Below are 11,993 nucleotides of genomic sequence, written 5' to 3' on the forward strand. Positions count from 1 at the left end.
TTTGTTTTTTAATGCGCCGTCAAAATTAGTTTCGCAGCGACACGCCACGGAGAAAATCTTACATGGAGCATCTTTTAAGTATGATATGATCGATGAGTCCGCATGACCAGTCACAAGCTGTGACCGCCCCAATATGAGGTCTGATAGCACCATATTTGTCTTTTAAACGGTTATTAAGAGTGTGTAAGCCATAGATCAAGCATATCATGAAGAAAACCATAGGTCTCATACTCGTACGTACATGCAACTAAATACATTGCATGTGTATACAAAGACATATATGTAAAAGAGCATGGTCAATTTGGTTTTGCAGCAGAAAAATTCAGGTTGTGCTGTATTGAAATGGGCCGGGAGACAAAAGCGGCCGACTGCTGCTCCGGTGTCGCCAGGTCTAACTCTTTACAGACATTTTTTTTTTCTCTCTCTCTCAGAGATGCATAAAGCGGTTTGTCCCATGGTTTCTGGAGACTCCCGGGGCTCGACGGGGTGAGATCGGAGCCACACGGGAGACTGCAGACACTTCCTGGAGAAGCATCCAGCGTCTCTTTAATGCACTGTGGTGTGGAGCTGGAAAAACCATGGGGGGGTGGTGGGGGGGTTGGGGTGGGGGGGGGGGGGATCGGAAGAGCAGTCGGAAACATCTTCTACCGGCCCATTTGTTTATTAACTCATTCATTTAAGGCAACACAACTGAAAACTGGGTCATTTGGGGTTTACTGTGGATGGAGTGCCAAAAGCCCTTGACAGTTTGCATAAAAGAAAAAAGAAAAAATAAATAAATATGTGTGTATATATATATATATATATATCTGTATATATATATATATATATGTATAGAACCTGTCAGTTAGTAAAGGCTGTTACGAAGAAAGATGTTTATCAAGTAACAAGAACCTCTCAAAAAAATTCCAGTTAACGGAACAAAACGAGCAGGATCGGCCGTGCGATCCTCGACAGTTGAACATTCTGATAGGTGAAACTCAGCTACCCTAGTGCGTGCGTGTTTGTTTGTGTGTGGATGTGACTCACGACAAGTAAATATTTGGATGGGAAAAATGGCTTCTTCAGTCCTTACAAAGCCCTGGCTTTTGAAACGTAGACGAGAACAACCCCCCCCCCACACACACACACCGTCGCTCTGGTTAAGTCGACGGCGCTGGCTGCGACCTACTGCAGGACAGCTGACTAAACATTCCCCGTGCTGACACACACACACACACACACGCACACACACACACACGCACACACACGATCGGGACAGTGGTAGTGCGGGTTCAACAACTACATGGACTAAGCTGCATTCCTGTGACGGCTTCAGCACTCGACATGCACCTCAACACGACACCGTCACCTCTTCCGAGCGTCGGGCGCGTTCTTAAATGACTTTTTTCTTCATCTTTTTTTTTTTTTTTTTTAAACCCCCCCACCCCTTCTCAATACTCCGTACTCTGTGGACGAGTGACAATGGTTTAGCTCTAATCTGAAAAAGGCAAGACGAGGTTTCTCTGACAACGTGCGAAGACGCCGGACAAATGAGCGAGTGGCTTGACGTCCGGGTGGCTGAGGGCCCGGGACGTTCAACCAGACATGGACCGAAAAGGAAGAGTATGGCTTTAGGTCGTTACACCGCATCCCGATTCAAGCGACTCCCTGCCAGTAAACCAACAACTTTAGATTCAAAAAGACCTTTCTTCTTTTCTTTTTCCTTCCCTGTCGCTTGCAGGAAATGAGACCCACCCGTCATTTTCTTTCTTTTCCTACAGATAATCAACAAATCACCTGGTGATTATCCTCAGGCTGAATGGCTTCCTCCGCAAATTGCCTTTAAACTTGAAAAGAAAAATACAAGAGGGAACGCGTCTGTAAGCTCAAGCAAAATCAAACTAAACAAGACAAAAACACAGGTTCGGGTTCCACCACAAAACACGACAGATACTCAAGAAAGGGGAGGGCGGAGGGGGATTTTCAAAGCTCTCTGAAGGAGATCCTTTAAGTACAACTCAAATTTCTGATGCACGAGTGTTTTGTTTTTTTTGTTGGTTTTTTGTTGTTGTTTTTTTTTTAAATCATTCGGCAGAACTGCGTCTTTTCCCACACACAGAATACACGCGATTGTGAGCTCGGTCAATAAACACCGTCCCCAAAGCCAGTCAAAGGGCATCACAATCCTAACTATCTATACTTTGGAGTATACATAACCCATTACATAGTTCCAACTACAACACTACAAGAGTTCAACAAGGCGAAAATAACCTCAACAGTCCTTTTTTTTTTTTTTTTGAGAGGAATCAGAGGAGAGACGACACAGCCTTTGAGAACTGCAGTTGCCTTGCTACATGGTATTACATGTCAGGATAGTAAGATTAAGGATCAAAGTAGGAAAAATAAGAGTTTTTAGTAATAAATGTTAAAGTGTAGCAAAGCCTAAACGATGGCGGCGGATAAATCCGACAAAAGAGATTTCCTTCCATCCACAGAATCAAACGCCTGATTAGGTTTGCTGAAAAGACGCAGGGTTAATAAACCAATATGGGATTCTTTTTCTTTTTGAACGTATGAATGAAGGGGGGGGTTTAGATATAGGAATATATATGCTGCAAAAACTTAACCACAGGCAAAGGAGGAAAGAAAAAGAAAAGCGAGAAACGTGGATTTCTTGCCGTAATCAAATGATGCTTCGTTGCCACCCGTTGCCATGTCAACGTCTAGGAGACGGCCAGCATGGCAACGGAAACTATCATCATAAAATGGTACAGTAGTAGAAATAGCTAGACCAGGAGGGGGCGGGCTCTCCTGGGAAAAGGTCCGCGGAGAGGTCCAATGATTGGTCATGCGGCTCGCTGTCAGGAATAATGGTTGTAGGGTGGTAGAGGGTGCCCGATGCCGTTCTGGTAGTGATGGTGCTGGCGGTGGGCGATGTACTCTGCATAACCCATCGTCATCTTTTCGCTACGGTACCTGCGGGCGAGAGGGGAGGTCGGGGTGAAGCGGCCATTGCTCGCAGTCACACGAAATACATTGGGAGTCATTGTGATGGGAGGTTAACCGGACAGGCTTTCACACGTCGATGCGTTTCGAAAATATTCTACATTTGATTGACAGACGTAAGAGCCAGTTGGGCTGAATTCCAGGTGATGAGACATGCAAGTCTTTCACACAAAGAGAAAACCATTAAAAAACTACTACTATTTTGATGCAGATCAAAAGATAATTGGAAAAAAAAAAATGTTTCACAAAAGTTTTTCTCATTTCATGTCACAAATTTGTGTCACATGCAGACACGGATAAACAATTTGTCTTCAACCATTTAATAGCCATCACTGAGCATCGAGATGCAAATAATACAGCAGGGATCATCAACTTTTTCCAAACTACTTCAAGGATAGCGATTAATACAAACACCTTATAAAGGTTTGATAATCACTTTTGTCCAGATCACAGTTTTCCACAGCAAATTATTAATTCCATCACAAAACGTGGAATGTTGACAAAGAATCATGTCGATTGGAAACACAGAAATACACAATGTTTACTTTTCTGTTCAGTGCTGCGACAGTGTGATCTCCTGAGGAGGCGAGTTGACCAATCAGCTTAAGTTGTTCTTGGGTGCGTTTGTGTCAAACATAATCCCAAAATGTTTTGTAATAGCGTAAACTGACTTTTGGACTTGGAAGCGAGTCTGGCGAGTCTCGACTTTCATCACAAGGGGATGATTATATCTGGCTGCACTGTTGAAAGGTCATGTTGGTTTTTCTATTCAATCACTGCTATGTGCTCGCATTAAGGAAAAATGTTGAAACCAGTTGTTTCGAAGACTCGGGGGGCCAAATACCTTTTTTCATCAGCGTGAGCTTACTATTTGATAACAGTTTTAAATGTTAAAAGAGTTGAACACACATATGAACTAAGAAGAGCTATTGTAATTATTGGCTATTGAACTTTAAAGCTGTTATTGGTATTTTATAATATGGAAAACATAAATCCAGTGTGAGAGTATTGGGAAGGCTCAGAGTTGTTTCAGCTCATCAAACAGACATCAACATCAAGACATGCATGTATTGACAGAGATAAAGGAATCAAACACAAGTCGTATTACCTGGTTAACTTAATGGTCTTCCTGAAGTCGTTTGTGATGGGAGCTTTGTAACCTCCCTTTCGTAGTAAGGAATCTATGGTTTGAATGTGGTCCCAACCTGGATTGAAGAAAGCATTTATAAATACATCCACACAGTTCAATAAGCAGTTGTTGGTTTTTTTTGTTTCTAATAAAAGCTGATAAAGCTGGCTTGTTGAAGAGCACAGTTAAAGCTCACCTTGCTCCTTTGCAACCTCTGGTAGGTAGGTGGCGGTGCGTTTTGATCCTTTTTCATTGAAAAACTCTATCCTAATACCGTGAACACCCACCTATACACCAAGACAAAGAAACGGTCATTAATTCCTCGAAGTAGCACGACAGCGCGGTTTTGATACTGCTGGCTTTACTATGTACAATTGTGATTTTTTTTTTTTTTTTTCTCAGAAAAGTCCCAGCGACTCAGATGTTTGCTAGTTTTGCTTTAGGAAGGAAACCGTCGGAAAGGTGGACACACCGGTTGTGCACCGAAATGAGCTGCAGGGCCACGCCAAGACTTTTTCTCGTGAGACGTGCCGGAGCACTCGGGTCACTGAAAGCAAGTCTCTCACCTCCCAGTCAAGGTAATCACCGACGTCTTCAAAGTTGGTAAGAAGAGACACTGAGCAGAAGAGGCGAGGCAGCTCATCCCTTGTCATAGGGGGGAAGCGGCTGTCTTTAAGGGCACTGCAGACACCAAAGCACAGAGAGCAAAGTTACACAAGGTGATTCAGTCAGCCCGGCAGCACAATACAGTTGTTGTTAAGGTCTGATTATTATGTGTGGAGCTTTTCTTTTTTTTGTTAAATGCCCGGCTCTTGAATGGGGCTTGAACTGCACTGCAGTTTCCAACATGTGACGTCCTGTAATCGGATGGAGAAGACCCACGGACACGTAGAGGTCAGCGGGTTCGCAGCATGACAAACAATGCATGCGCACATAATATCACTCGTACAGCCGTGTGGCTGCTTACAGTCAAGAAATGGACAAAACGACAATAAAGAAGATCCTTGACAAACAGTTTTTCAAAGAACTCTGGCATAGTAAGTCTAATAAGGGCAAGTTTGAGGAAATTGGGGTCTTTCGGCCATTTAATTATTGAGGCCAAACATGACTGATTATTACGTGTGATGTGAATAAAATTACAATAAACAGGCTTAATTCAGGAAAAAAAAAAACATGAAATGATAATATTTTTCTGTGAAATGCCCAAGTAGGAAACCAGTACTGTCCCCGCAGGAGAAATACCTTTTTCACATTTTAATCCTCTGGCCTTCAAATTTCAAAACAATTCATGTGAAACACTAAGATGTCGGAGTGTCCTTGCATGCAGGCGCTTTAAAAACACATGTCATTCTTATCCATTGAAAGCAAATCACAAACGGAAAGTTTGCACTTTTTACCTCTTATCCATCCAAAGTAGCTCATATCGGAGCAATTTCTAACTTTACACTTGTGACCTTTGACCTCAAAATTTGCTTTGGTTCAAGATTTACAGTTTTATTGGGAGGATCAAATGTTGGAGGTCTTAACTTGGTCACTAAACAGTTCTCTTATTCTTTGGTGCAGATCTGGACATTTGTAAGCGGTTTGGACAGTGAAGTCTGCTACTGTACTCCACACAGGTTCTGTGCTGCTCTGAAGTGAGAAGGCCGAAATAAACCAATTGCACCAACAGTTGTCTTTCTGATCGACTTCACACAGACTCTCAATTGTAGATCAGGGAAGGGATATTTTCATCAATACGAGGCGCATATGCAAAACGACTGACATTCTCCCCACCAAGAGTCCAGCATGGGACTGATTACATGTCCACAGGGAAAAGAGAATGATGGCTACATCTTCATTAATCTGCTTGGTTCTGTACGTATAATGGAAGTTACAATTATTTGCCCTAGAAGACACTTAAGGCTGCTACTTTAAAGTCGTAAATTTAGATTTATTAAAATCGACACATATACATTTGATAAAGTTTCCTACTTGAAATACACTATAGTATAGTCATGACATTTTAAATAAGTTTAAGATCTGTTCAAATGAGGCTAAAATACCCTTACCATCACCAGTGAAACCAATAATTTATTGATTCTTGGCCCGGAGGTCGCAAAGATTGGGGATGGGGCCGACAGTTGCCCGTGTCTGCTGTAGATTCGGGCTGTTTCTGTCTGATCAGGTAGCCCACATGGTAACATCGGGGCTCTATGTGGGCCATCACATCTGCTGCAGGGCTGCATGAATTCTCTTTGAAGGTACTTCAACGACACGGACTTCATATTTTCTCTTTTATAAGTGTTGCCGGCTAAAAACATTCATGGAAAACGGACTTAGGGACATGAACAATAACACTTTGAATATGTTTTGAATCCCTCGGGACCTGGGATCAAAGAAACATACAGCATTACAGAAAGCCACACAAATTGAACATTTTGTCGTCGTGCACAAATGACTCCGCGGGGTGATTTATCGCCGCCATTGACCTGCTGTTTGTGCTAATCTGCCCGTGTGGATGCTCTTGATTCCAATTTGCTCTGTTCACTTTCTCCTCTAAAACTTTTCTGCTGTTCCCTCTACGACCTTGCTCTATCACTGCACTCGGTCCACAACTCGGAGACAAAGACAAATGGCTGTAGCTGCTTACCTGGTAAGGGTGTACTCCCTGAGTCCTGAGTGCAGATTCATGGCAGAAAATGTACCTATACAACCCCTCAACCGCTTGTCTCTGCCTATTTTCCATGTGACAAACAGCGGGCTGAAAAACAGGAGAGATCAGGAGAGTATCTTTTAGTGAGGCGCACTGCAGATGTACATTTCTGTAGTGAGTAAAAGTCGGCTCCCAGCGCACACTGCTGAGTTACATCGGACAGTTTGCCAGAGTTGTTCTTCACACTGGGTGGAAGTGTCACATCATGATGGATCAGTTTCCATCAAAGACTGCAGACTTTTGTTCAAAGCGCTGGGCCATCTGTCCACTCGTGACAGCCGAACCAAATCCTTTTTTTTTTTTTCCTTAAACATTCTCTCCCCTTTTATGTCTTTATGGGATATCCATTCCCTTTTATAGCAAAATAGCTTCCAGTAAAAAAAAAAAAAAAAAAAACAAACCCCAAAAAAACCATGAGCTTCAGAAAGAAATCAAGCACACAAAGAGTGTCCTCGCATTCGGCCTTTTATCACTCATCTGATTCATAAAGAAGGGTGTGAATGAGCAAATTAAATGCTGAATAACTGGAGCCAGCAGTGGCTATGTGGAGTACACAATAATGACAGTTGTTCAATCAATTGAGTACAATGATGAGCACAATAGTGAATATGTTGTATGTGGGGATGCACTATAACTGAATTTCTGTTGCCATTTGGCATTTCAACATTTGTAGATTTTTATAGTTGGTCACTGGGATGGATTGTCGAGTATCAAAAAATGGAACAAAATAGGGATTTCATCGAGAACACAATATTCATTTAATCTTAAAACAGACATAATGGAGGAAATTCTAATTTGTAAAGGCAATATTGGCCATGATTGTTCAGAATGGAGAAATGGAGCTACTTTTGGAGACAGTCCATCATGATCTGATGTCTTGTGTTGTTTACTGATGATCTTTGTCGAGCGCCATCTGTGTCAGATGCTGCAGTTGTACAGAGCATTTCAATGATTCAATCTGACAATGCCCTCAAGTGAAGGACATGTCGAGGACACCGCAGACCACAAGTATGACTTTCTCAAACCTGTGGGAGTTTTCATATTCACCGGGCATTCGCTCTCCATGTTCCTCGCATCTCGCCATTGGTCGGTTTTGCACCACGGCTTCACGCGGTGAAAGTTTGGCCGTTTGCCCTTTAATTTTGACAGCCTTAAGCTAAATTCGGATTTGATTTGCATCTCTCGGGAAGGGGGCGCCTGGGAAGTTTAAATATTGCATGCTCGCATCACTAAATTTGTCCAGCCGTGGAAAATATAAACTCACTGCATAATTCAGAAAGTCAGCAGCAAACACTTGCTTTTATTAAAACTACATCCAAACTACAACGCTCATAAATTAAAAAAAAAAAAACACCCAGGTAGGATTTGACGAAATCCCTGCTCCCGCTGCTGATAAAGCATTTTAAGTCCCTGCACACTCTTGCAACCAAGCACTTATCCTGATTACCCAGACAATGTTGGTTAATGTTTATGAGGGTTTAGTGTTCAGCGCGGACGCTGGGACTGGGCCTTGGACGGGTCAGATGGGGCATTTTTAAATGAACGCGCCGATTGGGACACACTCGATTTGTCTTCTGTAAACAGACACTGCATTTGTGTGTCTCGTCACTGGGAAACCCCGATTTGCTTTGTAAGAGTTTTATACAGCACAACATCAGGAGAATGCATTTCAGGATTTATGAACATGCGGAGTTAGGGAATCTCAAGGCAGTAAAATAAATATTTGCTTAGATTATACACTGAAAAATGTAGGACTCCGATATCTCGAAAGTATTAAGTTAGCCTAGATAAGTAAGGGCACAGCATGATGAGCAGTATCCACCCTGTCAAGGACACATCAATCAATTTGCCGTTCATCACAGTGACTTCTGATCAGCTGCTGTGTTTGTGTATTTGACGCCTTTTCACTGGAGTTTCCTGAGGGAAGGTGAAGCCAAGACTTTAGATGAAAATGTTACTGTGGTTTTGATATAGATTTTGAGGATACACATGTAAATCAACACTCTAAAGTGCTTGATTTCCTTTGTAAAAGGTCAACCTGCCAAAAGCAGACATTAGATAAGTCCATGGCCTGAATGCAAAAGAGCTCTTTGATGCCAGAGTGCAGTTTTACATATGGACTCTGTATAAAAAGCCGCTTCCCATCAAAGGCCTTAGGAATTGCTGGAGCTGCTTCTATAAATACTGACCACTTAAAACGAAGCCATATGCATTTGACATACACAGCATTTGTACTTTATGGAGGAGACCGTCTGTCGCTTTAATGAGTCACATGGCTGCAGCAAACAAAAACACAACACACAAAGTCCTGAGAGTGTTTATATTTCCTTAAACAACCCATGAACCTCAGCTCTAAGTACCTCAACCTGTTCCAGGTCAACACAGGACCCGACAGCAACGTTTGCAAATCCTTTAACAGCCTGAACATGCGTGTAAAACGGCCGTGAAGTCACATGGATCCCGTTACAGGGATCATGTAAGGTGGGAACAGAATGTTTCTGTGGAGAGCAGGACGGACAGGAAACATACATCTCATTGTTCGAGTCTCCCAGATCACATAAAAAAACTCATGTTTTTTAAACGTTGTTTTGTTCCAACTCGACCAAAGGTGTCACTTTATATCCAGCCAGCTGAATTAGCAAAAGCTTAGTTCTGTTAAGTACTTAGCAAGAACCACCTTTTTTTTTTCTTTGTTGGCTGAAGCTAAACATCCCCCCCCCCCCCCCCCCCAATTCGACAGTAAAGCCATCCATGTGAAAGAAAACATGCAGTGAAATACATGAACAGTTTCTCCAGGGTTAATTTTATGGTGTTACACAGAGTTTGGACAAATTTCCCTTTTTAATTAATTTACCAAAAGCTCGTTAATGCCTCGTTAATACTAGGCTAATGTAGCTCGAAGCTAACAAAGCTAGCCCTTGTCTGTCCGGAGCTCATTGATGATATCTTGAATAAATTTAAATGCCAACACAAACTTTTAATGATTTCAAACGCAGCGGGTTTTAAGTGCCGCTCATCACCGGTGGATGTGGTGCTGTTAAATGGAAAAAACAACCGATGTTATCTCCGTTACACCCTTTCTTTTTCTACTGTTGGAGGCTAGCTGATAATAGCAGCCGCTAGCAGCGAGCACCCTCAGCTTACGCTCGCCAGTGCTGCTCGAAACGAACCCGCAGGATCGTAAAAATGTTTTTTTCTCCAACTACAAACCGGGAATCCAAAAGTGACAAGGCATATCATTCATTCATATACAACACGAGTCGATTGACAGCTCATTAAATTCACTGTCACGTTCAGTGGTCGGCTAGTTTAGCTTGCGGGCCAGTCTCTCTGAGCAAGGCCCGGATTCCAACTTGGCCAATTTAAAGCCGAGATCGACCACTTTTCGGGTTAAAATTCGCAAAGAACTAAAAATCGTTTCGACGTGACAGTTTGTGATTCGGACACTTAAGCGGGAACCGGAGCCACAGCCGTGAGCATCAAAATGAGTGGTTACAACAGTGAGCTTTGACATGCAGCAGAACAACAAAAGAAAGGCGAGGAAGAAGAAAAAAAATACTCACTAGGGATCGTTTGTAAACCTGGGTGTTCTCGGAGGTTGGTATCCGTACAGATGGCAATAAAGCACGTCAAAACAGAAGCAGCACATCTCCGCTGAGACGACCATTTTTCTGCCTCCACTTCCCGAACCAGGTCCCGGGCTGAGATTCGGGGAGAGGCCGGATGTGGAGTACCCGGCCGGGGCTGGGGACAGAGCGTTCGTGCCGCTGCTACCGCTACTACTACCGCCGCTAACGTTACCCCCGGGTCCCCCCAGGCCGTTGGCTCTGCTCACGTTCGCCGCCGCCGCAACCGTCGCGGAGGAGCCAATCCCCAACTCCGAGCCACAATGTCCGGTTCCTGCCACCCCGCTTCCCGCCCCCACCCCGCCGGGACCCCCCGACCCGGGTGATCCCGACAGTTTCTGCTTCTTCACCCCGCAGCACCCGGCCGCCATCTTGGAACAATCTGCACCGACACACCGCTTCCGACCCATAACCGTCACCGCGGGAAGGGTGGGGGGGAACGCCGGCCAGACGTAGAAATCCCACTGCGCTGAGACGACGTACGACGGACGATACTCCACTTTCACGCTTTTTTTTTTTGTATTTATTTATTTTTTTCCTCAGACGACGAAATAACCAATGTATGTGTGTGTGTGTGTGTGTAGGGGAGGGAAGACTGCAATGTCACCCTCGCGCTGCCTTTAGAAATGCGTGACTTCGCTACGCAAAAAGCATTTCTGGATCAGCGGTTTTTCTTAACTCCTTAAGTAGTCTTAGCTTTTGGTGTTCCCGTGGATCACCAATAAGTCCAGGCCTAATAAGCTGCTTCCCCCCCGCTGTCCCTAACGCGAGCTCAGACACACAGGTCCAGAGTGTCCGGTCCGAACAGGCCGCAGCAGAGGACCGCAGGCAGGTCCAGATGTGAAGCCCTCAGCCCCGCAGCGCAGCGAGCGCAGCTCTCCGAGTGGAAGAAGCCGGGAGCCCGAGTACGCAGGACCCATAAAGATTCAGCACGAATTGCGCACAGTGTCTTGGGCAGCGTAGCCTGTCATTGCAAACCAGCTGGGTTTCTTTTCTTTTTTTTCTTCTTCTTCTTCTTCTTCTTTTTTTTTTTTTTTTTTTTGCTACTGCCTCTTCACGAACTTCTAATTACACAACAGGCCCGGTATGCTGGAATTCCACGCGCTGGGATGAACGCAGAGTAAAATGGCATCTGACAATGCGGGGCTGGCATGGCACAGTGAAACGCGTCAGCGCCGAGCGAGTCATTTCAGTAAACGTTGGCACACAGTTTGCACCTGCATCATGTCTGTTGTTGGAAAACCCCCCCTCCTCTCTCTCTCTCGCGCACCTAAAAAAAAAAAAAAATCCCCAAAATATCTCAATAACACCCCCGCGTCAAACGGAGAGCTCAAAGTTTTCAGTGGAGCTCTGCTCGGAGGTTGTCATCCGCTCATGAGGAGACATACAGAGGCGCATTGTCGTAATCCTCCGGGCTCGGTTCCGCATCCGTCTCTCGGCTGCTACAGTTCAGTGCTGTTCGGGTAAAAAGCCCTGTGATCGCTCTGTGGGCACGGGCATCGGTGTCGTCGGCACGCCGGAACCGGATTCAGAAAGCGGCGTTGCGCCCGGTCGC

General features: G+C 44.3%; 1 protein-coding gene across 1 annotated transcript; it reads right to left on the bottom strand.

The window, feature by feature from the left end:
- Positions 1 to 72: 72 nt before the first annotated feature.
- ammecr1 (AMMECR nuclear protein 1) lies at positions 73 to 11,993 on the bottom strand. Its single transcript, XM_080509505.1, has 6 exons — positions 10,376 to 11,993; positions 6,750 to 6,860; positions 4,684 to 4,798; positions 4,314 to 4,404; positions 4,097 to 4,193; positions 73 to 2,958 (listed from the first exon to the last, which is right to left on the bottom strand). Exons 1-6 carry the CDS (start codon positions 10,846 to 10,848, stop codon positions 2,844 to 2,846), a joined length of 1,002 nt encoding a protein of 333 aa, XP_080365631.1. The 5' UTR covers positions 10,849 to 11,993; the 3' UTR covers positions 73 to 2,843.

Source organism: Blennius ocellaris, assembly GCF_963422515.1.
Source record: "Blennius ocellaris genome assembly, chromosome: 14".
Taxonomy (NCBI): Eukaryota; Metazoa; Chordata; class Actinopteri; order Blenniiformes; family Blenniidae; genus Blennius; species Blennius ocellaris.

Coding starts and splice junctions, on each gene's coding strand:
- ammecr1 (XM_080509505.1), bottom strand. CDS start 10,848: ATGGGTCGGAAGCGGTGTGTCGGTGCAGATTGTTCCAAGATGGCGGCC. Junction 4,405..4,683: donor GTGATTACCTTGACTGGGAG/GTGAGAGACTTG, acceptor CTTGGTGTATAG/GTGGGTGTTCACGGTATTAG. Junction 2,959..4,096: donor AAGACCATTAAGTTAACCAG/GTAATACGACTT, acceptor TCTCGCCCGCAG/GTACCGTAGCGAAAAGATGA.